General features: G+C 48.3%; 1 protein-coding gene across 4 annotated transcripts in view; it reads left to right on the forward strand.

Annotated features, from left to right (window-relative positions):
* Positions 1-4,509: 4,509 nt before the first annotated feature.
* Positions 4,510-26,895, forward strand: part of CADPS (calcium dependent secretion activator) — a gene marked incomplete at both ends in the record, with an annotated part of 216,706 nt that continues 194,320 nt past the window's right edge. For all 4 annotated transcript variants that reach the window (XM_080350539.1, XM_080350537.1, XM_080350538.1 and 1 more), the window contains one exon: positions 4,510-4,884. In XM_080350539.1, coding sequence (XP_080206665.1) covers positions 4,510-4,884 — 375 coding nt within the window. The remainder of the gene's footprint in view (positions 4,885-26,895) is intronic.

Genomic DNA, 26,895 nt, shown 5'->3' on the forward strand with positions numbered 1-26,895 from the left:
TTCCGAAACCTGAGGCCACATGTAATCTCCTTTAGGCAGCTGCTGTGTCTCCAGCCAGGAGAGGTGAGAAGCATTAAGCTGTCCTCAGGGAAAGCACAGGCGCTGCTGGGTGAGTGTGTATATTTGCTGTTCCTTGTTTGTCATGTAAACAGGAGCAGGCACAGAGGTCGAGTATTCCCGTGCAGTGTGCGTTGCCTCTTACTGGAACCCACAAGAGAGCTGGCAATGCAGGCACTTTGGATCTCATTAGGTAATTATTCTGGAAAGCATTTTAGAAGCAGCAATTAATTCATGATGCTGGGAACAAATAGGTTGGGGCAGATTTTTTGAAACCTCCTGGAGCCTGCTCTGAAGTGATAAGCTAGGAAGGACCATGGATTTTGCAGCTATGTTGCATCTTGAAAAGAAACTGCCCAACATTATGCATCCTTTTAACCCAAACAGTTTCTGGTTCAGTATCCTGAGCAAACAGCAATATACACCAATATAATACCAAAAATTACTTAGCTAATGCTCTCATTTGTCTACATTTAACCACTGTGTAATGGGTAATTACACAATTACCCACCATGAAATATTACCACTGCAAGTTACACACACATAATTTTCATGATCTCTCCACTTGCGCTGCTTCCCCTCCCGCACTGTGCCGGACAGTCGCGCCTGTTGTGCAGCTGCTTTGCTGGCTCACCCAGCGATGTCTCAAAACATCTTTCTAGATGCAAAATTCAGGGTTCGCATGCTGGTCATGTTTTTAACAGGGGTGTTTCAACACCATGGAAGTCCTCGACTCCTGAAAAATGTGCCACAAAGATGGATACAGTGAGGCTAACATTGAAAGCTGTTGAAAATCCTGCTCCCCTCGGTGTGGTCAGGGGGGATCCTTCCTGCAGCTGGAGGTGTTGTGATAGTGCTGGTCTGTAGTAGGATGGAAACAACTGCAAGTAGGAGATATTTTAGAGGAAGCTGGATACACCTCTCTGGACAAAAATGACATTTGGAAACAGAAAGCAAGAGGCCTGAGACTTTCTGACCTTGTTCTTTACACAGGAAAAAGCACTAATGTTGTAACTGTACATTCAGGCACAACCACTGGGAAAATACAGCTGTGTGAATTAAGGGAAGAGAAAGTGTCGATCACTCTGAGGGTGATGTGTCCCTGCTTCTCTGGACCAGCAGCACTTCCAGATGAACCGTGACTAATCCATGTCTAGTCAGACCCTTTCAAGCATATCCAATTTTGAAGTTCTCCAGTGAGCAAAATCTCCCCCACCAAAGGATAAATATAATTCTGAAAGTTCCTAAAGAACACTCTTTTTTTGATGGTTGTAGATATCTATTTTACATCAATTAATTTAAGAAATCTTTTCTGACAATCTGTCAGAAAAGTCAATCTGTCTCTATAGATAGATACGCAATGTCTGTGATGTTCCTACCAGGAAAAGTTACTTCCGTCATCCCCAGCTGCTTTCCTCCAGCAAATCTACCTCTGCAGCATTACCTAAAAAGTTCAGAGCAATCACCACTGAAATAAAACCTTCCACAAAAAATGGTCCAGCTTTCTCCTGATCACTGTAGAGAGTTTTTTTTGCTGTCATGTCTGGGACAAGAAAGATGGAGAGCTGCAGCTTTTGAACGTCTGCCTCCTCAGCTATGAGGGAGAGCACCTGCAGCCTCATTGGATCAACAGTCCTGGCAGCAGCTCCAGAGAAACTGGGCAATAAAGGACCATTTCTGGAGGTGGTTTCAGATGAAAGCAGTGGTTGGGCAGAGCAAGCTGCGTGGCTGTTCCAGCTTTAGACATTTCCAGTCTGATGTGCAGTGTTTATTTGGCTTGCTGACTGTGCTGTTGCAGAAAATGCGGCATTGCTTTCCAAGAGTTGCCAGTGAGTGATGCAAACAAGAAGGAGGAAAGTTATTTGTCCCTGATGTGAAGGTGAAACAGGGCTGGAGCTGTATCTGCCTCTTGTGTCAGTGCGTGTCAGCTCCTGGCACTTGTGGGAGCCCATCCATACACAATGAGGTCCAGGGCTGCCCCACAGCTGGCATCCTTGCAAGGGAAGAGGGCTCGGGGCTGTGCAAAGGGCAGGGGTTGTACCTTGCAGAGCTCACCCTCCTTGGCACTGCTCTCCAGAAGACTGAGCCACAGGTGTGCCTGTGCAAAGCCAAAGCTGTGAGGTTCTGAATCCCAGCTCTTTGAAACATGATTCCAATGGGGACCACAGGGAAAACTTTGCTTGCAGGAACTTGACAACTTTACTTTTGCCCATAGACAGCTCGGTGTCTCCAGGGCTTCTCACACCGTGGGCAGAGCACGCACTCCGGTGCACACAGCCGCAGGGCTACAGATGGCCACTGGCCCCCCTCATGCTGCCAGTGTCCCTGCAATACAGGGCTTTCTATGGTGGTGGCAGTGACCTCAGCCAGCAAGCATGACTGCTCCTGCTCGCATCCACATGAGGCACGTGAGATGGCACAGCTCCGGCAGGTCAGGATAATAAAAATGGGGAAAGCAGTTTTTCCCAACCCCCATGCTAGTTTTTCAGCTGCTTTTCATGGCTTTTGGAAATGCAGGGTTCTGAAGTTGTTCCAGACTCATCTGCTATGCTGAGCTTTTAATTAGAAGTAGGCAAGAAGCTCAGAAAGCCCAGCTGATGTGAAAATCCCAAAACACGTGGTCTGAAGCAGCACCCATCTTCCCTCCCGCGAGCTAATCTCACAACTCTATCACCAGGAGTGTTTAATGTTTGTATTCTCCCCAAAAGTGAAACAAACATTTATTAACATGTATAACAGGTGACAGGTATTTTGACATTTAGGAAAGAAGCAGTGCTAATTGAGCAGAAAACAAAACAAAACAAACAAACCTTGAAAACACCCACCCACCACAAATACACACATACACACAAATGAAGTCTCAATCAGATCTGCAAATGACTGAAAATTAAAATACTGAAAACACACACACAGACAGACAACATCTTCATTGATTCATCCCTCAGAGCTGCTCCTGAAGTCCTTGACTCGCCCCAGGTAATCTTCAAAGCAGAACACCATGATATCATTACACATGTAATAATTAGTGACTCGGGTGAAATATTTATTAGCACTATTGCTGTTCAATTAAGGTTTTTTAGCTGTGTCAAGGTACAAGAAGAGCTACTTGGCACACAGCAAACTTGCCAAAAGCCTCAAGTCTGCAGGGACAGCGGTGTCTGTGTGGGGCTATGGGGACACTGGGAGACAGTGGTGTCAGTGGGGACATTGCGGGGACAGTGATGTCTCTGTGGGGCTGGGGGGACTCAATAGTATCTGTGGGGACACCAAAGACACAGCAGTGTCTGTGTGTGGATCTGGGGGCACCGAGGACACAGCGATGTTTGTGGGGACACCACGGGTACAGTGATGTCTCTGTGCGGCTGTGGAGACACTGAGGACACAGCAGTGTTGGTGTGGGGCTGTGGGGACACTGTGGGCACAGTGATATCTCTGTGGGGACTCAACAGTGTCTGTGGGGACACCAAGGACACAGTGGTGTCCATGTGGGGCTGTGGAGATGCTGAGGACACAGCAATGTTTGTGGGGACACCGCAGGCACAGTGATGTCTCTGTGGGGCTGTGGGGACACCGCAGGCACAGTGATGTCTCTGTGGGGCTGTGGGGACACCGCGGGCACAGTGATGTCTCCGTGGGGCTGTGGGGACACCAAGGACACAGTGGTGACTGTGCGGGGCAGTGGGGACACCAAGGACTCACTGGTTTCTGTGGGGACACTGAGGACACAGTGGTGTCTTTGGGGATACTAAGGACACAGCAGTGTCTGTGTGGGGTCGTGGGGACACTGGGGACACAGCAGTGTCTGTGGGGGGTTGTGGGGACACAGAGGGCACAGCAATGTTTGTGGGGACATCGCAGGCACAGTGATGTCTCTGTGGGGCTGTGGGGACACCAAGGACACAGTGGTGTCCATGCGGGGCAGTGAGGACACCAAGGACTCACTGGTTTCTGTGGGGACACTGAGGACACAGTGGTGTCTTTGGGGATACTAAGGTCACGGCAGTGTCTGTGTGGGGTTGTGGGGACACAGAGGGCACAGCAATGTTTGTGGGGACACCGTGGGCACAGTGATGTCTCTGTGGGGCTGTGGGGGCACCAAGGACACAGTGGTGTCCGTGTGGGGCAGTGGGGACACCGAGGACTCAGTGTTTTCCGTGGGGACACTGAGCACACAGCGCTGTCCATGGCGGCCCCGGGCGGCGGCCCCGCGGGCCCAGCGGACATGCGCGGCGGGGCCGCTCTCTCGAGCTCCGTCTCGCTGTCCTCGCGCCCCGCCGTTCAGCACCGCGGACAGCGCCCGCGCGCGCACGGGGCGGGGCGAGGGCGGGGCGGCGCGGGGGCGCGCGCGGGGGCGGCGGCGCGCGGAGCGCGAGCCCGGCAGAGCCGCGCCGAGCGGAGCCAGCGCGGAACACAGCCCGCCCGGCCCCGGCCGAGCCCAGCCCGGCCGCCGCGATGCTGGACCCGTCGTCCAGCGAGGAGGAGTCGGAGGAGCTGGTGGAGGAGGGGAGCGGTAAGGAGCCGCTGGCGCCCGCCGCGGCGCGGCTCTCGCCCACCCGCCCCGGCGAGGGCCCGGGCGGCGGCGGCGGTGCCGGCGGTGGCGGCAGCAGCGGGGGGCTGCAGCCGGGCGGGCGCGGCGGTGGCGCGGCGCGGCCCGCCAGCCCCAGCCCCTCGGTGGCCAGCGAGAAGGAGAAGGACGAGCTGGAGCGGCTGCAGCGGGAGGAGGAGGAGAGGAAGAGGAAGCTGCAGCTCTACGTCTTCGTCATGCGCTGCATCGCCTACCCCTTCAATGCCAAGCAGCCCACCGACATGGCCCGCCGGCAGCAGAAGGTACCGCCGCGCCGCCTGCCGTGCCCTGTCCTGTCCGGCCCTCCCTGCACGGTCAGGCTGGCCTCCCCTGTCCGCATCCTGCCCCGCAGCTCCCCTGCCCGCAGCACCATCACCCAGCCCCTGCCTGCTCCTGTCCTGCCCCCTGGAAGCAACCTTCCTGCCCCCTGCCCACTCCCCTAACTGTCCCTCTGCCCCCACTCAGTTACCCCAGACGTGCTCTGCTAAACACCCTCCTGCTTGCATCCCTGCCTCTCCCACTGCTCTCTTGTCTCCATCCCCAGCAGCCCCATGCCAGCACTCCCCAGGCCCGCAGCTGCCCAGGCACCCCAAGGACAATCCCAGCACAAAGCACCTTGGGTCTGCGCAGGTGGGGTTTGCTGGCAGCAGCCCCATCCTAGGGCATGGGGAAGCCCCCTGCCCCCTTGCCAGCCCTCCATGCTGCTCCCCACCATGGTCTGCTGCACAGAGCTGGTGCACTGACATATGGCACTGCTCCTAGTTACGCAACGTCGGGATTTGGGAAGTTTGAGGTGTTGTCCATCTCAAGGTTGTTGAAAGAAGAGAAATGAGTTATATTGCTGGAAAACACCAGGTGTGTGCCCTTGCCTCCGACAAGGAGACTCTGCAACTCCGTGCTCGCTGCAAAGTTTGTTTAGCTGGAAGTGCCGGCACTGACTTGGGGAGTTACCAAGTCTCATTTCAACTTCTTGCAAGTGTTTATGTGCGGCGAGCTCCCCAATGCTGGCTTTCTGGCAAAACGTGGCAGCAGAGCTTTGCGATGAAGTCGCTGCCACAGTCCTGACTCTTCCTCCCCGAGTGCGTCACGGCAGCGGGGCCATGTGCTGCTCCAGGCAGGGGCTGGGCAGGAGTGCTTCACCTGGGCACCCCATCCCAAGGAGCCGTCTTGGAGCTCATCTCTCCACTGAGGCACGAGCTCAGGGGCCAGGGCAGAAATTGAGTTTCTCCGGGATGTGGACACTGGTGCCTTTTAGCAAAATGCAGCCAACTTTTTCCTTGTGGCAGCCAGAGTTAGGTCCGTGATGGGACATATCTCTCTGGAATGGCTGGTTGATTGTTTTCTCTGTTTTCAATTGAGTTTCCTAGACTGCAGTTTTAGCCTTGATACCGTTCTGGATTCACAGATGACCTTTACAAATCAGGCAGACTCCTGGATGTATTGATGCAAACGGCATTCGGTTCTGCTACACCACAGGACTATTATTAGTCATTGCAACATACGGAGGTAGGAAAGTGTATCCGTACTGCATGTAGTTTAAAGGCAGTATAGGACAATCTGGTGTTGCTTAAAGGTTGAATGATCTGCTTTTGTTTGCTGAGCAAAGTGCATAGCTGAAAATATAGCAAGGTTTAGAGATTTTTTTTTTTATTTGCCTATGACCCCTTTCAATAGTTTGTGAATTTTCAAAGTTGTTTTGGCTTTTGTTTTCTGTACAACTTCTACGTGTTTGAAAACAATGATGGAATTTAATTAATTGCTAATTGTGCAGGAATTAAAACAAACAAACAAGCCCTGGGACTGTTTCTCAAATAAAAGTGAACTGAAATTGAAAAGGAGTTTTTCCAAAGGAACAGACAGTGTCTTAGCAGTCTGGAGAGGAGTGGCTGAGAAGAAGGGCAATTCTTAGTCCATGAAATCCAAATACTTTGCTTTGAAGGGACAGAATGAGGAGAGGGAAAGAGAAGAGGGGAAAATAAAGTACAGGTGAAACAAAGAAGTAAGGAGTAATGAGAAAAATTATAAACTGGCAGCAATACTTGAGTGAATAGGGAAGTTATGCAGGATATTGTGAGGAGATAATCCATTCTCTGTGAAATAAAGAACATAAGGAAATGTGTGTGGCTTATTTATACAAATAGCTAAAATAGGTGTGTCGCGGGGGTTCACTGTCTCCCCTCAAACTTAGCAGTAAGGTGGAATTGGGAAAGCTAAATTTAACTTGACAACACGTGTCAAATTAATTTCATTCTTTTTAAGGTGAACTCTTTATGGGTTTTTGTCTTCTGTATATCCCTATATTCAGTTGTTGTGCAGGTTCCTGGGAGTAAATCCTTGCCCTTTTTCCTTAGCCAAGACTCCTGTTAAAGTAAATTAAAGGATTGTCAGAGCCCAGAGTCTGTTGCTGGACTCCATGTGCTCCTCTGCTTTCCTCACACATCCCTCTGGGAAAGGCCACCCTTCCTTCTCTGGCTTGAGGGGAACCAAAGGGACATGTTCCCCCTTGGGCACCAAGCTTCTGTCGTGGTGGTTCTGTGAGGTCGAATGGTCTCTATGGAGACTTTGTGTATTGGTGGGCCTTTGGTAACAATGGAAATACCAGATGCTCCAAGACTCATCAGGGTGAAGCAAATGCATTTTGCTTCTTAGGGGAAAGGTGGGAGAAATCCGGATTTGGGTCCTGCTCTGGTGGGAGCTGTTGCCTCAGTTTCCCTGTCAGTTGGGTGGAGGGTAAATGGTTTCTTTCTCCATGTGTCAGTTGCCTCTCTACCCTCACAGCCTGTCATTAGCAAGGGAAGGGTCTCATCCTGAGAGAAATGGGAAGCAGAAAACCTGAGATGGTCTGTACTGTATGCAGCTCCCACCGAGCCCCTGAAGCCCAGGCTGCTTTATCATCATCTTTGCAGTTTTCTCGGAAAAGAAAGCAATTGATTTTGTTGGAGTTGCTGCACTGAAGTTCTTGCCTGCACTGAAAGCCCCTATGGTGCCTCCTCCAAAGGGTGTAATCCTCCCTCCTTGATCCTGCAGCGCTGCTGTATCAGAGCTGGCTGGTACCCTGAGCCCCAGGGGCTGCGTGTTACAGTGGTGTGATGCACGGGCACCGCAGGTACTGGTTGTGTAGCAGCATCCCTGTTGCGTAGCGCTTGGGAGCTGGAAAACGCAGCCTGGTGTTTTCCAGCACTGGTGAACCACCTCGGAATAAAGGGAAGTGTGTACTCAAGATACTGTTGCAACAGAAAGATAATTACATGCGGTTTGATAAATTGTAACATATATGAGAGCTAAGAGAGCAGTGGAAATGTGTGAATGGATGACATAGCTGGGTGTATAATGTACATGGGCATGATGGTGTTGTTTGTTTACACTGGTAACAAACTCTGTTTCAAATTTCAAGATGAATTCAAGCAAATGCCACTCAGAGCTGCTGCTTTTCTGATCATGACACCCTAGAAATTTCAGCAACAGAGTAAAAATTGTTTTTTAAATTAGTGTGTTCAAGCCTATACCTCTGCTTCAGGTTTACCTTGATGTTTATATGTTAAGGCTCCACTTGAGTAACTACACATCTGTGATGTCTTCTTGTAAGTTACTTTATTTACATCTCACTGGTATTGTTTCCTAGGGAAAAAAAAAATAGACACCTGCCTGTGCTGCCTTGCTTCCCACTTGGATTCCTTTTTAAGCCACCACTGAATTCCAGAGACATTTGACAGGCAGACACTGCTCTGCAAGATGCTCATCCCTTACATATAGACCTTCTTATTTTCACTATTCATTTATCTCCTGTCCCAGGTGGGAGGAGGGTGGCGGTGAGTGGGGAGTGCTTACTAGATGCTGAGGAGTCTGAGCAAGAGATCTCCTGAATGTGTGGCCTGGGAGGAAATGTTCCCATCAGAGCTTACACCTTGCTGGACACGAAAGGCTCTAGCTTTGTGATGCTGCTCAGGAGGAAAACAACGTTGACAGCTCTGTTGCTCTCAGAACAATGTGTTTTAGTACCACAGATGGCACTTAGCTTGGTAATTGCTTGCCCAGGATGTATTTAGTCTTTTCTCTGGCTCATGCTGACTTGTTGGAAGTAGAGTTGAGAAGACCAGCCATGCTCTGTGCCTCTCCCCACTTGACCCCAACTGCCTTAAGCCTTTGGGAGGAGAGCTCGACCTGGGGAAAATGCGCAATGTGTATGTCTCTGAAGTGATGCAGACCAAGCACCCTCAGATGTGGGTTATACTGCTTGTTAAATACCTCCAAAGCACGGCAGCCAAAAGGCACAGCGCCACTCAGGAATCAGCGTTTGCTCATCCAAAATAGCATAAACTGAGCGATCTTCTCCATATTATCCCCAGTCCCCTGAAAACCCTCATTGGGTAAGGAGCAGCAGGAGGAACTCGTTAGGAGAGAAAACACGGTGAACACATTAGGTCAGACATCACCACAGCTGTGGTTGCCATCACCTGTTTTCTTCCCCACAGAACAAGGGAACAGACAGGTGGCACATGGGAGAGTAAATCAGTACCCAGCAGGATAAATGTGGGATGAAAAAAAGTTCCAGCTTAGTGACAGATTACTGGAGCTGCTCCTGGGAGAAACGGCTTGTGATCTGGGTCCTTGTGTAAGCCTATGGGATGACGTCGGGTGCATTAGCAAAATTCTCAGGCAGATTCAGCAAAATGCCTAAGCTTGTGCTTTGCCGAATGGTGATTGATTTAAGCATGATGCTTGATGCAGAACAGGTGTGAGGGATCAGAAACACTGTTAAATTGGTTACAATGCATCTTAAAATATTGAATTTCTGCCATTTTGGCATGCATGCAGATGCTACTACAGCTAGGAACGTAGTAAAGCTTGTGCAGCCTTCCAAATAATCACATATTTCTTCCCTATCATTGGCTGGGTTGTTGCTTTCATGCCATATTTACAAAAGTTATTTCTTAAAACCACCAACATGTTGGTCTTCTGGGACAGACCATGACTCAGGTAACACTAGGATTGTTTTAGCATCTTTCTGCTGGAGCAACTATGATTTTTATGGTCAGATTCTGCTTTATTGGCCCCAGAAAGCCCTTGGAGGTGTGTTTTTCTCAGCACAGGGGAAGAAAGGTACAGATGATGCTCTGCTGCTTTTTTTGTCTGTTCCTCAATTGCTCTCTAGTGCCACTTAAGGAGATGCCAGGTCCAGGCAGGTCTCAAGCATGAGCTGGACCCCATGCACAGCTCTCTAGTTGCAGCAAAGCTGCATTCATGCTATGCCCCTAAAGCCTGGCCACCACTGCCAACAGATGAGATCTGTACATGTGGTTGGGCTCTCAGCTTAGTCTGTCCCCAGGCCAGCTCTGAGCTAACTCTGAAGACAAACCTGCCCACATTTCTTTGCTGCCTGGAGAGCATTACCATGGGGAAGAAGATCTGGCACATCTGAGAGGTGATGTTCCATAGCAGTGTGGAATGCAGGATGTGATTGTTGTGCTCAGAGTGTCTGGAATCCACAGAAAATGGTTATTTTCAGTTAAAACACTTATCATTTATTTTGCCAGTGCCTTATCTTAATTTAATTCTAGCAGATATTAAATATTTGTTATACTTTCGCTGTTGATATACATGCAGCATATTGGATTGGGAAGCAGGTAATTAAATAGGCTGTGAACTTGGTCTTTGGCTTTCGTAAAACTTCCAGTTTCTGATTCGCAGCTTGGCGATTCATTTATTGTGGATGGCACCTCTCGGGCCAGAGATGTTGTCAATGAAGAGTGGGGAAGACCCATCAGATCATTTAGATTCAACCCTTGCTAAAGCCCATCATTTCCAAAAGGTATTATTTATGGCCTTGCTTTGCATAGTCTAGATGCTCTCCCCGAAGCACTTTGCCTTTTGCACCACTTGTAATTCCTTCTGCTGAATGATGAGTCACTTGTTCTCCATTCACCTAAGTGAGAAACAGACAGAAAGTCATTTCCCTGTGTCATTTTTTGTTAGCTAGAGAAGTATTTAATTTGGTTTCAGTATGGTTTAGTAGGAGTCCAGTCATCACAACACTGGTACTAGCTGTGTATGTGTACAAACCCTTTACAGCTGCTGCCAATGCTTTAGTTCAGGTGGGTACAAGACAAACAACCTATTTCTATTTAATTATGTGAACCCAATTAATATGTGAATACCAATCAATATAGTATAAACAATAAAGCTGTTGCTTGATTGGTGTCAATGTGAATTCAGCCAGTGGCTTCAGCAGCTCCAGGGTTTCATAAACAAAGTGATCTCTAGGAACTGTGTATATTTTAGCGTGTCTTTTAAAACTAATTAAAACAGTAGGATTCCTTTAAAAAAGGAGTTGAGGAGACCTTTCCTGGTCCTCTCAATTTGTCACCCAGGAGGCTGGTTGGCTCATCAGAGGTGGGCTTTGATGGGTGGCCCTTCAAAAGTCTTGCCTTCCTGGGAACCGAGCTTGGTGAGGTACAAGGGAAGGTGTAACCTTGCTCCCCAGCTCCTGGGGAGCCTGATGCAGGCACTGGAAGACAAGCAGAGCTTTTCTCATTACCCTGCCCACTCCACACAGCAAGTGGGTCAGAATTGGACCACCCTTCTTGCAGGGGGTGCTCTGGGGACTTGGGTCTAGCTGTGTCTTCATGAGGGTGGAAGGGGGCAGATGCAAGAGGTGGCATGTTCTTGGGGACTTCCCCTGTGTCATTACCCTGTAGATACTGAAAGAAAAACCATGGAACATCCTAACCTGGTACTTTCTTTGGAAGAAATTATTTGTGGGTACAGGATACTTGAGGTGCTTTGGCTGGGTTTTCTTCTGGATTGGGTGGGCATCATTCTTAAAACCAGGCATAAGTGGAGTCACTGAGTGTTGGATGTGAACATGTGCAATTGGTGTTTGAAAAGGTGTTTTCAGTGATAATGTTTGGTATTGTTTGTGATTCAGGATGATAAAGTCAGATGTTTTCTAGAATTTAAACACCTGAGTCAAAATGTTATGCAAATGTTTATTCAGCTTGGGGTAAGTGATGCTGTGTTTGTAGTTCTCATAGTTCAAAACCTGTCTGTCTCACAGTCAGGTTGGGAACCTGGACTTCTAGTACTGTGAAGTATATCCTCACTCTATATATCATGCTCTGTGTGTGTATATATATATATATCTCCCCCTTGTGAGGGGACATTAGTACAGGCTGCCTCCAGCCCAGAGGGGTTAGAAAACTGCCCTGACACACAACTCTTTGATTTCACCCACGTGCTTCATGACAGTTGTGTGACCACAGATGTTCAAACACTGAGCATCTGCCCATACCCAAATGTTAATGTTTGATGAAGAAACTTAATGAAATCTAGATTTAGTCAGGTTTTTCCTAGGCCAAAGTGTGGCTTTTTAATGATGGTGCTGCGGTGTTTATATCTGGGGACTGGAAGTGCGGTGTGCAGATCTTGAAGGAATCCCATTGACTTTGATAGGACTTTGGCCTCATGCTGCAACGCATTTGTACCAGTACCTTGGAAAAAAGGCTGCCCAGTAATGGTCCAGCAGTGGCTTTTCATGATCTCATGTGCTGAATTAGGGTGATGTTCACCAAAGGGCAGGGTACTCTTTGTCTTCAGAATACGATGAGACAGTCTTCACAGTGACCCCTGTAAGCCTGTCATCTACTGCTTGTCTTCAGCCTGGGGGAGGATCATGGTGGGGGAAAAATTCAATGAACATTTTTCCAGTTGAAAAGAAGCACTTGTTTTGAATGTTGTCGTTGCCTAACCTACCTCTGCGGGAGAAAGCAGCCCTGTATCCAGCTCAGCCACTACTGTGATGTGCAGAAGCTCAGCTCAGTCTCTTAGAGTGGGGCTCAGAGGTGGTGGTTTTGCTCCCAATTGCCTGTCTGGCAGAGGGGAGGAAGGTAATAGGGAGGAAAGGCTGATTTCCAGGTTCACACCTTGAGGAACTACTGATAGAAGTGGCTATTTTTTAAGAAATGTCTTACTGGAGAAGATAGCACTGTGAGTCTGCAGATCCTGTGAGTTTGTGGTAACCGCTGATGTTTATTAGTTGCAATGTGTGTTTTCAATCAATGAGATGTGCAGGGCTCACCAACTCCTGTAGGAAGCAATTCTCCCTTCCCTGGGGAGTTTATGGTGTCACCAGTCCAGATGATGCTAAGTCAGTGTTGCCCTGAGATACCCAGGAAAAATGCTGCACCACAACACACAGCCTTGCCCACCTCTGTATCTTGGGGAGTAGCCCTCTGCTTTCCTTTTTGCTGTTCGGAGAGGGGTAGCAATTTGCCTCTTTTGGGAAGGATGTGAGTGTGGGTGCATGAGGGTCATTTTGGAGCCTGTAAGGTCACAGCTGACATACAGTCTCTGTCTGGAAGCAGGAGGGGACAGTCTGGCTGTACTCTCTGTCTGGCTGGTGGCACCATGGGGAGATAAAGGGACTTGGGTTTGATATTGGGCTCTCAGAGGAAACATGAACCAATGCTCCTCAATACAGCACTGTGCTCACTGAAGTGAGATGCAATGTTAACACAGAGACAGAGTTTGGGTCAAAACCTTATTTTTCCATCCTGTATAAGGAATGCATTTTTCTATAGGTGTCCTTACTGTCCCTTCTACCACTTGTCTTATTTCCAATAGGACTGGTGCGTCTCTTGGAAACAAACTCTTATCCCAAGAAGAGATTCAGGGGAGCCCTGTCCAGCCAGTTGGCCAATTAAAGCAAAATACTGCAAAGGCATTTTTGGAGAAGGTTTTTGGGCTTGTTCTGGCTGGTCTTTGCAGGTGGCTGGTGCAGGTGGCTGTGGAAGAGAGTAGCTCTTCCACAAGCAATGGGCCATATGTAGCCCATGTGCCATTCAGTGCTCCCCTTGGATGGCCATGTCTGATGGATGGGGGCTGGGAAGGAGAGGGAGTTCAGATGTTATGTTTTAGGCACAAAAAATATCAGATGATTTGGAAGAAACTAAGTGAAGCTGTTCAGCAGTTCCATTGGGACTGCTGTTGATGCTGACGGGGCTAGCTTTTGCATGAGTGAGATGTCACTTTGCCTGGTGTGCCCTGGGGAGGGTCAGCTGCTCTCGCACCTCAGCAGCAGAGGATTTAGGCAGCCGGGAGGTGATGCGTACATTGCACAACATCAAGCAGAAGGCAAATTTCATCTAAGATGCCAAATATCCTTTCCTGGTTCAGCAAGAGGGCACAAATGCTTTGCATATTGCACACACGGGGTTTGCTTTTATTGCCTACACCCCTAGATTTCCCCTGCCTCTCAGCAGGCTGCTCCCACCCTTCTTGCCACCAGAGACGACAGACTCATAGCTGCCTCGGAAGGAAGCTAATGGGGTGACGCAGCAGGAGCCAGCTGCTTTGCTACCTGCGTGGTGACAATGCAAGGATGAAGAAAGGACACAGCCAGCACTTCTTCAGCCATGGGCAAGGCTGTGTGACCTGCCAGCGGTGCGTGCTGCAAAAAACTGCATTTTGCCTCCCACCCCTGGCACCACAGACCACCCTCTGCCAGTGGGACCTCCAGGCAGAAGCCATCTGCTGTTGTTATCTGGGGATGTGCAGCTGCCTGAGCTGCACGGGGTGTTTTTTTGGTGCATAGCCAAGAGCTAGCTGGAGTTAGGACTGCAGAGACTTTGTGTGTGCTCAGTCATTTGCGAGGGCAGAGCAGCTCCTGAGCGTGAATCAATGCTGATGCTCTGCGGTGGGAAGGAGCAGGGAGCTGGGAAGGACACCAGGTCTGGCCGAGGGAGTTTGGAGCTGGGAATTGATGGCGTTGCTCCTTCCCTTTTTTTCAGGCCTTTCATGCTTCAGTCTGCAAATTTTCCCCCTCCAGAAGGGTATCTGTGTGGGAGCTGGGGCAGGGAGGAGGGATTGCTCATAGTGTGGCTGTGTTTTCCTTTTCTACCTCCCCTTTGCTCTGCAGCAAGCACAGCCTGGGGCTGTGCAGGGATGGTGGGGAGTAATACTTTTCTAGCCTCTAGCTCTCTCCAGAGAGAACTGATGTCCTCAAAAAACTCGAGTTGATTGTACAATGGTAGCTTATGTTGACCAGGGATCTAACCAGTGTGATTTCTGCTTATTGGCGGTTTCCCTGGACTTCAGTGGTGCCTTCTACGCTTAAAGATGTTGGTCATGATGCTATAAAGAACCTGCCCCTACCTTCGGCTGGGGTCTTGTGTGTTTTATCTGCTCTGAGGGTTCCTTCTTCCACAGGACCTCTTTTGGCACTTTCTCCCACGACCTGAGCTGTGTGCCTGGCTGGGAGAGAGTTTCGGGACAGTCGGTGCATTTACTCCAGCCTATCTGGCCTGGGGAGGGAAAGATGGGCAGGAAACATGCTCAAGTGGGTTTGGCATTTGAATTCCAATTTTAAACCTCTCTTTTTGCTTGCTATTAAATGCTGTTACAGGTGCATGTGTGCACACGCTCATGAAAGAGTTGTGAGCTGAGCAGGGCAGGATCTCTGGGAGCTGGAGAACAGCCTGGCTGGGGACTCTCTTCATAAATAGTGGCAACTTCTGAACTGCTGGGATCCCAGTGCCATACGTGTTGCTGTCTGATGTAAAATGGACGTTTATTTCTAAGGTTATTCACATCTCTGCTGCTGAACTTTTGTTTGGAGTTCATTAAGCTCAGATCTCCGAAGCCTCTGTTGTAAAGCTTGTTTTTGGTGAATACTTCATGCAGAAGGATCTGTGTGATTGAAAGAAATTCCTCCTCTAATCTTATTTCTCTGTAAACTCTCTCTCTCTCAGCTTCTGTCTCACACCAGAATATTCTTGTCGGCACAAAAGTCACCCCAAAAGTGAATCAGAGCCTGCTGAGTGGGACAGTCTTCCCACCACTTATTTATAGTGCATGCAATTACCCTCCATGCATCTCAGAACTCTAATTGCCTTTTTATTGCTGTTTAGCAGTGTGTTAAAGGGTTTTGAATGCTCACGCCTTGTTTTCTCATTAGCTCTATTTATTCCTCCTTTGGCTCCCTTCCTTAACCTCATCAAATTTAGCATCTTCTCCTTGCCTTCAGGGCCTCAGGCTGCCCTGCCACTTCTTACTTCTTCTCCCATGTCCTTTCTCATGTTGCTGCTCCAGATGCTCTGTGTTTCCCATTCTTGCTCCAATGTGTTGTCAGGGCCCACCTCCTGGAATGGGCTCTGCGATGCCCTGCCAGCGGTCCCTGTGCTGGGCAGGTTGGCTCAGACAAGACACCTCAGTGTCTCCCAAGGCAGCTGCCTTGCATTGGGCATGGCTGGTTATTGTGATGAGGCTTCCCGGGCAGTTAAGGGCAGGTACATGTTCTGGGAATGGATAGCAATTATTAAGATCCTGGAAAAGACCTGATACTCAGGACTGGGAGTTGTTAAGCAAGGCAGGAGGCAGGCAGTGTGGCTTGAGGTCCCCTGTGTGGATTTATTTTGCCAGGGTGGCCCAGGAGCTGGCCCTCTTGCTGGGCTGTGTCTGTACCAGGCAGTGGGAGCCACAGCAGTCAATCCAGACACAAATCCTGTGTCTCTTCAGAGCCTTGTGGCTTGTTGGGGAATGTGGTGCACTCACTGCCTTGCTGGAACATGTGGTCCCAGTGGGACTGGATTGCTGGTGCAAAAAGCAGCCATGCTTTTCTAGGAGCCTAGAGCTCTGTAAAGTCCCAGTGCTGCGGTAGTGGCACTGCCAGTGGCCCCCATCTGGCACAACCCCTCTCGAAAGCCACAGTGTGTTGGGCTGGGGGCATGTACAACTGATATCATTGGGATGTTTTTTTTCACCTGTATCCTGTATCTGTTTTCACTGATCTGTTCTCTCTGATGGCCATGACAACGTGGGCTTTGTGCTTGTGCAGCACCTGGCACCCTGGGTAGATAACTGGGAGCAAACAGTAACCTGGGTTTGTGTCATATAGCCTCTGAGTGCAAAGTCCTTTTCAATGTTATTTGCTTTATGTTTTAGCCTTGTTGTGTGGCATTTCCATAGCTTGAATTAATTTAATTATTCCCTGAGGTGCTTGCTTGCTCACAGTTGTCCAGGACATCATTGCCCTCCTCTTGTGCATTGAGGAGCCCACACAACTCTGAATCATCAGTAAATGTAATCATGGTGCTTGATGTTTGTTCTTCCAAGTTCATGATATATGCAATAAGTGAAACTGGTCTTAATACCAATCTGTGCCTCCCCTTTCTGCACCTGTTATGTTCTCAAAAGCTTCTGAGCTGCATATGGCCCACCACTCAATCTTAACAGCATTCGTATTGACCAGAGACATTAATATTTTATGTAAAATTGGATCAAAAGCTTTCTTACCCTATAGGTAACTTATGTCCAGAGTTTGCCCCCAGCAGCCTTAGTGTATCTGCTAAGCGTGGTGTCAGCTCGGTGAGGACTTGGTGCCAGGTTGAGTTCAGCAGCATCCCTGCCTGCATCCCTACCCGCATCCCATTTTGGCCTGTGACCCAGAGGTACTTGCGCTGTGGGCTGTGCAGTGCTGCCCCAGGCTGGCGTCCTCACTGATGTGCTCCAGCTGAGTACAGGGGCTCATTAGTCAAAGAGCAAATTACTGAACTGAAACAGGGACCAGAGCTCCCTGGTCTTGGAGGGGGTTTGCTCTTTCAGGTTCCTTGTGCTCCTGGGCAAAAGCAGAGACAGAGCTTGGCAGTTTGGATGCTGGTTGGGGACTTGGGTTTGGGCTCAGCTCCCTGCTCCCTCCTTCACAAGCTCACACAATTCTCCAGCGCTTTCTCAAGCTGCCATCAATAAAAAGGTGATGAAAATATTTCTCTTTCCTCCATAGAGATCTGGAAGACAGTGAGGGTTTATGAGATGCCGAGTTAATTGCTCAGCACTGGGTGTGCAGGTCCCCAGGAGCATGAGGACCAGGCTCGGTGAGGGCGGCTGTGCTGTAGCTCAGACACACGCCGACACTGAGCATCCATGGGCTGCCACTTCTGCTCTTGCTGTGTCCTCCGAGCAGCCTCTGCAGCTGCTCCCTCTTATAATAAGGTAGTTAATAGTCTTGCATAATTCATACTTACAAGCTGTACACGCTTGATGATAAAAGGAGCCAATTTTTAATTTACGCATGTGGGGTTTCATATAGATCTTAACAACTATGCACAATAACTGTGCACCCTTTCCTCCTCTCCGTTTGCATTTGGGAAGGTGGACAGCAGGCTGTTCGGTGTTTCCATGCACAGGGGAGGGCACACCCGGCCCACAGCTCGCTCTTCTGTCCCCTACAGAGCTTGTCACAAGTGCTGCTCTCCTTGAGGAGGGTGCAGCAGGGAGAATTGCATCATAATACAGAAGCAGGACAGGAAAATCTTCAGCCTTCTTGCTCCACTTTTATATTTCCTTTTAATGCTCTCTAAAACTGTAACTGCTCTATGAAAGGAAGGCAGCCTGCTGAGCCTGGGTTTGCATTGCTGATAGACGGTGAGGCTCTGCTGCAGGTGGGTGCTCTCTAGATGCAGATGCATGTGCTCCAGCTGCTCTTGCTTAGGGCACCCGGTGCGGACCGAGTCCGAGGCTTCCAGATGTTTGTCCCATGGTGATGGCTAAGGCTTGCAGGGCCAAACAAAATGAATTTACGAGAGATGGGCATTTAGACTAAGGGAACAGCTCAGCTGCCCTCAATTTAAGCCCATATGAGCAGGAGAAGAGTAAGAGCCCCAATTCTTTGCTATCAGCCAAATGCACAGGAGCCAGTGACCAGCAAGAAGCAGATGGTTTGCTGTTGCTGTGCCCTTCCTTTTGATTGCTGCAGGTCTGGGAGGGAGGTACAGTTACTCCAGCAGTGTGGCAAATCGTCTCCATTTATCTTGTGGTGTTATGCCTCGATGATGTCAGATGGTCTCTTTACATTGCATATATATTCAGACTAAGCAAATCACAGGTTTTTTTCCATGAAAATCTAATGATGAAAGATGACACTATAAGTGATATTTTTTTTCTTTTAACCTATTGTTTCATTTGCTTTATAACCGTCACACTAATGGTAATAATCTTTCCTTGCTGTGGCTCAGGAGAACAGATGTGCCTTTTGAATTTTTTTTTTCACCTAGACAGAATCTTTTTTTCTTTTTTTAACAGCTCTGATTACTTACTTTGCAATGCTGTGACCTATATTCAAGGTGAAACTTGTGATAAATGTTTGCTTTGGGGAGAGAGGCACAACCATGTTTTTGAGAAGATTAAGGCCTGTCAGGCAGCAACTCTCATTTCAATTAGATGTCAAAATGCAAATCATTCAGGCTTAAGAGTACATCAAGGTGAGAGCAGAAAGGACTTTAATCCATTCTGAGATTAAGTTGAAATTGTTGTGCATAATTGTTCTTGGTCAGTTATGCTGGCTAGGAATGGTGTGAGGGTAAGTCAAAGTTGTGGAGGAAAACCCTTCAATGATGTTTCTGCCATGCATTAGAAGGCTTACCAGCTGCTTGTAGTACTTGCTCATTCAAAGGACTGTCATCCCTCAAATGACAGAGAAATTACTCCGACAGTTGCAGCTGTAATGACAGCTCCCCTGATTTTAATAGCTCAATTATTATTTATTCATTTTTGCATTGGTTGTTAGCAGGTAAGAGGTGTGTGAGCAGTGCTGCAGTGTGCCCAACTCAGGGGCACAGGCTGCACTTTTGGCTTAGCATCCCTGTGTCACATCTGGGGGAACATGTGAGGACACAGTAACCCCACACACACACTTACTTTGCCCTGGGGAGCCCCAGCTGCCAGGGGTGCGGTGGTGGGTGCCTGGGGTTTGCAGCGTGTGGCTGCAGAGGGTGTCCCCTGCTTGAAGTGTTCCCGTCTGCCTGGCGATGCTGCTGGCTCCAGATGTTTTGACTAGAAAAACAATAAAACCCAGGTTTTAAGGCTGGGGTCACTGAGGTGCATCCTTCAGGGTTTGTCTAGATTGCCTCTTGGTGCTTTTGGTTAAATCAGCTTCTTTCATGGGTTGGAAAGGACACCTTAAAAAACAGGCACATTCTTAAAGCAATAAAAATATCCAGCAAAGGCAGAGGGAATACAGGTGCTGTGGCGGGACCTTCCCCGGGTGACCAACCCTGCTCCCTGTCCTGGCCAAAAGCCACCACCAAGGTCCTTCTGGAAAGGCAGGATAAACCATGGGCAGGGCAGTGATGCTGAGCAGGACCACGGCCAAAGGCTGCTGAGCATCAGCATCACTAAATATCAGGACTGGGTTTTTTCCTATGACACTGGTGTCTTTGGGAGACATGGCACCTGGAGCCAAGAGCACAGTTTGCTAAAGCAGAAAGGAGCACATCAGCCCCAGGACACTGGGGACTGGAGGCTGGAATTGCTCACACAGACACTTAGGGCAGCTCAGGTAGGTGCCTGGGGAGCTTTTCTTCCCTTTGCTAGCCTTGAAAGTGCGAATGAAATATCTGGGGTGGTGGGAAGGCTCTGAAATATTTTCCTATCCTCTACTTGAAGATAAGTTACAGTTTTAGAAAATATTAGGTAAATGAAAGATAAATGTTTCTACTTTTCAGTCTTCTTTTCATATACCTGCTTCTCAGCAAACATTAATGAAAAAAAATGGGAGTGAGAACCAGCAAAAAACAACTTGGCCCTGTTGAAACCATGCCTACAAGGTCATAGCTGTTTATGTAGCAAATCTCACAGGACTTGAAAAATGTCCTTGCTGTCGTCTTGTGCAGTTTATCAGGGGTGTGTATGGAGTCACAGCACTACTTTGCTCCAGAGATGGCAACCATACGCTCTGGCTGTACATCATACCTCTTTTTGTACCCAGCTTGGATGACTATGGTTTGTAGATAAAAGGCTCGTAAGCTCAATGAAAAAATAGCAAAAATGTGAATTACGCAGCTATTTTCAGAGCAAAACAATTATGGTTGCTTGTAGACTTTGCATTAGAAAAACTGCTGTAGACAGAGAAGCTCTACACACGTCTGTGTTGTTGGGAGCTGGACCTTGCCTGAAGGGCATTCACAGGCACCCCATGTCACCCCCTTTCTGAGGGAGTCAAGCAGCTGATGGGTCCCCCGTGGCTGGCAGGTCCCCCCAACCCTGCTGGGCAGGGGCTGTGTTTGCAAGGCAGAGCTGGGCATCACGCTGGGGAACTGCTGGGAGTCAGGGATCGAGCCAAGGTGGGAAGGGCTGCAAACTGGGAGGCAGAGGCAAAGAACAACCTTCTGCATCACACGGGCTGCTGCTGAATCACTGTTTACGCTGTTTCTGTACCTGCTGACTCGATGCATGGAAATAGGGTACCTCTATTTTTAGTTCTTACCTTGTGCATTCATGCACACAGATGCTGAAATTAGGCTTTTTGTGATGGGAGCAGTTTCTTGCCTACACGGGGAAAGTGTTTCAGAGTTGTGACACAGTAACAATTCCTGATTTCTTCCCTTGCTAACATCATCTGCACAAGGAGAGAGGTGTTTGCTCGGTGTAGTAGTACAGAAATGTGGGATGGACCCGAGCACCTTTGAGCTGCCTCTGCCTTTGGTGCAGTCCAGCCGCAGTCTTGCACCGCTGTCTTCCTGGCACCAGAATTGCAGCTGCCCAATTTTGTTCCATACCCTGCTGGCTGCCTTTACTCTCTCCTTTAGAGCTGATTTGGTACCTAAATACGATCTATCAACTATTGCAGAAGAACCTGGGTGTTTTGGTTTGTCGCTGTCAGTTTTTATTAATCTGTGATTTCCTTTGCCTGTCTTGTTGCTCCTTGATGCTGGTGGAGCAATATCGAGCTCTATCAACAGAGAAGCAGGTCCCAAGATGAAACCAGCACATTTGTGTTGGCAGGAGTTTTGTGTTGGCTGTTACCTGCTGCCACAGTTAATTGTGTTGTGAAAACTGGCACTGCTTTTGCATACGAGCTGGGACATGGAGGTGAGGTAAAGCAGTGACTCGTTAGTGGCAAAAAAATCACATTGATTTTACTGGGGCCAAGACCTGGTTTATTTTGTTAATCCCGCACGGAGCACGAGTGCAAAGGTGGTTGCTGGTGGAACATTCCAGTGAAAACAAGGCTTTCTCATCCTACTCTATTGGGATTGACAATGACATTTGGTAGGGGGGGGTGGAATAAATGGAAAGTAAATGCTTTGTTTTTAAAAGGATTCCATCATCCGCATGACAACAGCTCTGTAGCACTGTCTGTCCTCAGCTGCTGCAACTTCAGAACTCGGCTGGGATTCCCCAGAGCTCAGGAGATTATTTGACTTGGTGATATTATTTTGAAGGTGCATTTATCCCTCCTTGGTGTCCTCCTGGTGCACAGGGTGCTGGCCACTGCCACCAGAAAGCCCGGGAGCAGGTGCTGTTGCTGAAGTGAATGAAATGGCTTGTACAATGATAGCAAACTGGTGTGTGCTGTGTCCCCTGTCTACAGGGAGTATGACAAAGGCAGGTCAGGATTCCTGCCTTAAAACCCCTGAGTCCAAAACCTTCATGCCATATTTACATATGTGATGTTCTTCCAACTGCCCTCTCAGGTTTGTTGTCACTTTGACATCAGCTGTTGGGACTCACACCTTTGACCCCAAGCTTTGGTTTCTGAAATGTCTGGTTGCTAAACTGCCATCTCCCAGCAGGTCTCATGTCCTAAACCTCCTGCAGCAGACCTTGCAGCCGTCTTGCTTTCCTTACCCAGCTTGTTCAGAGAGTTGATTTCCAGAAACCAACATTACCTCCAAATTCAGATCTGTCCCTCATGTAACTACTAACAGTGCCACGAGAGTCTGGGCTGACCAGAGAGAATGACTTAGTCATCCTGGTACTCGCTCTGGCTCAGTTATGCCTGATGTCTTTTGGCTCCTTTGATGACCTCTGTCATTTCCCTGCTTTGGCACCTGTGCCAAGAGAGCGCAGCATCCTTATGGAACCCTTGCTAGGCAAGTTCCTCTCCTCATCTTGGGGATGGCCCCAAGGAAGCAGTCATTTGCATTGCTGCAGAAGACAGTTTTCTGCCTCTGGAGCCATACACCAAGCTGCTGCACATTCCGAAATGCACGAAAAAGCTGGTAGGAAAAAGCCTGCTAAATTGTTTTGGAACTTCACAGTGGGAAAGAGCTTTGTTTTGGTAAGCTTTTTAGAGATAGATCTAGACTAACTCTCTGTTTGGGGGAGAGAAACACTGAAGATTTGGGCACTTAATGCCTTTTTTTTCTGGATCCCAAACTGAGATGCAAATCTTTTCTCTCCAAAGATGTTTAAAGATCTTGAGGCTGAAACAGTATGCAGAGAGCTCTGTCTGTCCCTGAGGCTCCTGTCTTCAGAATTATTCAGATATTTGCAAGATAGAAGGGTACTGAAACCACTTGCCTTGAGCTTCTGTGGAAAAGTATTTGATGGTATGTGGTTTCTTGCAGATAACTTCCCAAGCACCATCTTACATCAGTGGTACTTTTCCATCACCGATGCTATCAGTGGTCAGAGCTCTTATCTTGGCTTTTATCCATCCTCTTATTTAAGATATAGAAAGACCAAGGGAAGGGGAGGAGAGGCTGAGCACAGCCCATGTGGGGAAGGAGATCCCAAATCAGTGCTGTGCTCTAGCTCTTTCCCTGCTGTGTCCGGGGAGATGCCAGCAGCTGTGCTGGGGATGCTCTGGTGCTTGACATGGGGTATGTGACATCTCATCAGACACCTGCACGTAGTGCTCACAGGTCAATACCTCGTTATAGCAAATGCATGTGTCTGGCTTGCCTTTTTGCTCTGTAATTGCCGCCTCCTTGCTTCCTATCTGTATCCAGTAAGCAAGCTGCTGTGATAGTTAATTACTTTTCTAGGCTGAGTGCTGTACTATAGTCTGTTCTGTCAATATTAATTGTTTTATAGAAATATGAAGTACCACTTTCCATTCCCTCCAAGGACTTTGAGATGCAATATGAGCTTTAATAATATCATTTGCCCTTCCGTCCAGTGCGAGCAGGAAAACATGATCTCCCATTTGCAATGGGCGCTTTGGATTATCTTTTGGAGAGCCAGGAGTGCTCTGCTCTGCTTTTGGGGTCTGTTCCTTTGCCTTTCCAATAAAACTCTTTCCCTGCCCTGGTACCTTGCTGATGGTGTGTATTTGTAACTAATTAATTGAAAACCAAGATCAGAGTGAGGATTATTGTTTGTCCTGGTGAATCCAGGCAATCTTCCTCACACCATTCCCATCCTGGGTGCGGTTACTTCTTCTTGCTTTTCAACCTTTGGTTTAATAAATAGGTTGTGCAAAAGAATACAGAAATAAGAAGATATTGTAGGTGGCCATTTCCTGAGAGTGCCCACAGTAACATGTAAGGATATCACATAAGGAAAACTCACCATCTCACGCATGAAAAATGTCAGCCCTTGGCATTTGGAGGTATCGCTACTTCTTGGCTTTGGTGATCAAGGTCAACATCCACCAGTGATGGTTCTTTGCGGGAGAATTTATGATTTTTGGATGTGTTTTTATTGCTCACCAGATAAACCCACATTCATTCATAATTAAAGGTAAATTAAAATGTACCCTGCATGTGTTCAGCTTCAGGTTACACAGTGCGTTTGTAGTGACAAATGTTTTGGGGCTGTGCTCTGGTTCTCTTTGCCTCGCTGGAGGTTTTGCTGTTAGCGTTTGTCGTTAGCAGCATTGCACAGAGTAGGATGAACTCCCAGGTGAGTACCTGAGATCTGTGCTAGTTGTCATGCAGAGGTGAAATGGGAAAGCATGGAAAGGCTCAGTTCCTGGCTGTGGGAAAGAGCCTGCCACCGAGATGCTCTAGACACAATCCCACAACTGATGTACCCACAACTTCCTGCAGCAGCCTCAAAAATGAGATATGGGTGTGCCTGGGCTGCTGGTGTGATTTTAATGGAGATGGGGAGGGTTTGTTGGCAGAAGGATGGTTGGCAAAATCATGTTCTCTGGTGTGGCAAGGAGGATGAGGGTGTCTTAGCCCCTCACCTCATAGCACTTGCCTGCTGGGGATGTGCTGCTGCCCAACACAGCTGTAGGCGCATGTCTTTGCATTTAGATCAAGGCTTTATCTGCTCTCGGATAGGTACACTGAGCAAAAGGAGATGGGCTGTGCAGGATGAGGGCCAGATGCAAAGTTTGATGGTATTCTTCCGCCTTCCCAGGGGTTTCATGGAGCAGAACCATGCTTAATTAGACATGCTTTCAGAAGATAGTCCAACTTCTGTTGCTGTCAATGCTTTTCAATGGCAGGCCATGGAGGGTTTGCAGACCCACAGGGCCAGAAATACTTGGAGACTGAGCACAGGGAGGCAGGAGTGCCAGTCTGTGAGTTGAACAGTGCCAAACAACTGCCAGCTACTTCCACCAGTGTGTCACGTTGCTGGACACCCTCAGTGCATCCTTGTCAGGTTGGGGAATCTTTGTGAGTCTGAAGGTGCTGTACACAGTGTGAGATTAGGTGGCAGTCAATGCAAGCCATAAACTGGGAAGTGACAGCTTTTTCTCTGGAGGAGGGGTGAGTTTTTGGCATATCATGTGGGAATTATAAACAAAACGTACTCCAATGTGGACTGAACCTTTCCTTTATCCCATTAAAATACAAGATGGGAGGAAATTGGCTTTTTAGAGTTAGTCTCTATTCTTTTCATCTGTGTTGAGGGCTTGGTGTTTTTGTGACCTGAGGTTTGTTGTTTGGTTCGGAGCTCCCTTATGAGGGCTTCCCACCCTGGCTGAGCACCCTCAGTGACTTCTCTGCTGCTTTTCCCTGCAAGCATTCAGAGAATTTTAATGTACTGCTGCTGTAACCTACGTAAAATCTTGTTGTGTGACCTTAAATATGCATCCAAACTTCAAACCTGCTCCGTCAGGGGTTGTGAGAGCCTGTGCTGGTGCCCTTTTAGTTGTACGAGCCAGGCTTGTTGAAGGCTGCATGTAAATTGGTCTCTGAAAAGAGTTTTCTGATCTCAGCCACAAATCTGATTATGGTTACATTAGGGAATGGCAGCATGAGAAGCTGGGTCGTTGCTTTAAATTTTAACGTTAAAGGTCAAGTTCAGTTGATTTTTAATCCTTTGACAGCAGCAGCAGCAGCCTCCAATCTCTTGAACGTGCAGCTTTGCGTGCATCCACCACGGCACAGGCAGGAGCTTAGAGATGAGGCACCAGCAAGGCCAAGCTTTGCTTCCGGGACTGTTCTGGGGAAAAGAGGGAGGAATGTCTCAACTCTCGGTTTGCTTTAAGACAAGAGCCTGGAGCTGCTGTCACTCAGTGGGACCCAGCTTTGTGGGATGTGGGGGAGCCCCAGCACTTTATGCAGCTCCATCCTGCGCCGGAGCGATGGCATCTCACTGTGTTTGGGACCAGCATCTGGAAACCTGTGGCAAAACACCCTCAGGGTTGGGTGGCAGTGGGGCTGGCTTCCAGGGCCTGCTCTGGGCCTGTGGCATCAGGACAGGTGTTCGGGGAGGGTGCAGAGTCACCTGCTTCAAAGGGGAGAGGGGTCCTGCACACAGACTTGGGGATGAGCAGCAGCTAATGATGCCACCAATGATACCGTGGGCTTAATATTCATCTCCTGTGTTTGCAAATCTTGGCGTGAGCTGCAGATTCTTCTTACGCTATTTTCTTGTACTATTTTGGGGCTGTTTCTTTCAGTTCCTTATTAAAATGCATGTGTTTTTCCTCATTTAAAAAAGATCATCTGTATCAAAAAGCTAATGATCACAATACCTGGCTTCCTCTTCCCCAACAAAGATGACAGCAGTGATAAAAATCATTATGTTGCTGATTGTAAAATTGCTACCTTCAGGCACGTCTTTATTTTAGGGTTGGATTTTTTGGCTGCTACAACTTACAAGACAAAGACAGTTGGAATTTTTGTCCTTTAATATGTAGTTTTCACAGCTCTCAAGTCTCTTTATTGAGTCAAGCTGCTTTGGCTGCCAGGCTGGAAAGAGCAGAAGATTAAAGTGCCTTTTTTATTTTTTTTTAATATGCAGCTGTGCATATAAGTATATTGTGGCTTTCCTGAGGTAAGATAAAGTCATAAAGCTTTCCTGGTGGGCTTTTGCATTGCTTAGCTATTCTGGTCCTTGCTGCAGTAGACAATGAATATCCTTTCTTCAGGACTTTTTGCCTCATCTATTTTAAGCCCAAGTCACCTTCCTGTGGTTCCTGACATAGTCGTTATGGGACTACGGACCCTCCTGGCACCGAGGTGCAGCAGCTCCAACAGGGTTGGCATGTTGCAGGGTCCTGCTGAGAGTTTGGAGCCACCAGGATTCTAGTTATAAGTTTTCAGAGTGAAATCCCAGTAAGATTTTAGTGCAGCATTATATGGAAGCGCTAAAGA

Source organism: Nesoenas mayeri, assembly GCF_963082525.1.
Source record: "Nesoenas mayeri genome assembly, chromosome: 10".
NCBI lineage: Eukaryota > Metazoa > Chordata > Aves > Columbiformes > Columbidae > Nesoenas > Nesoenas mayeri.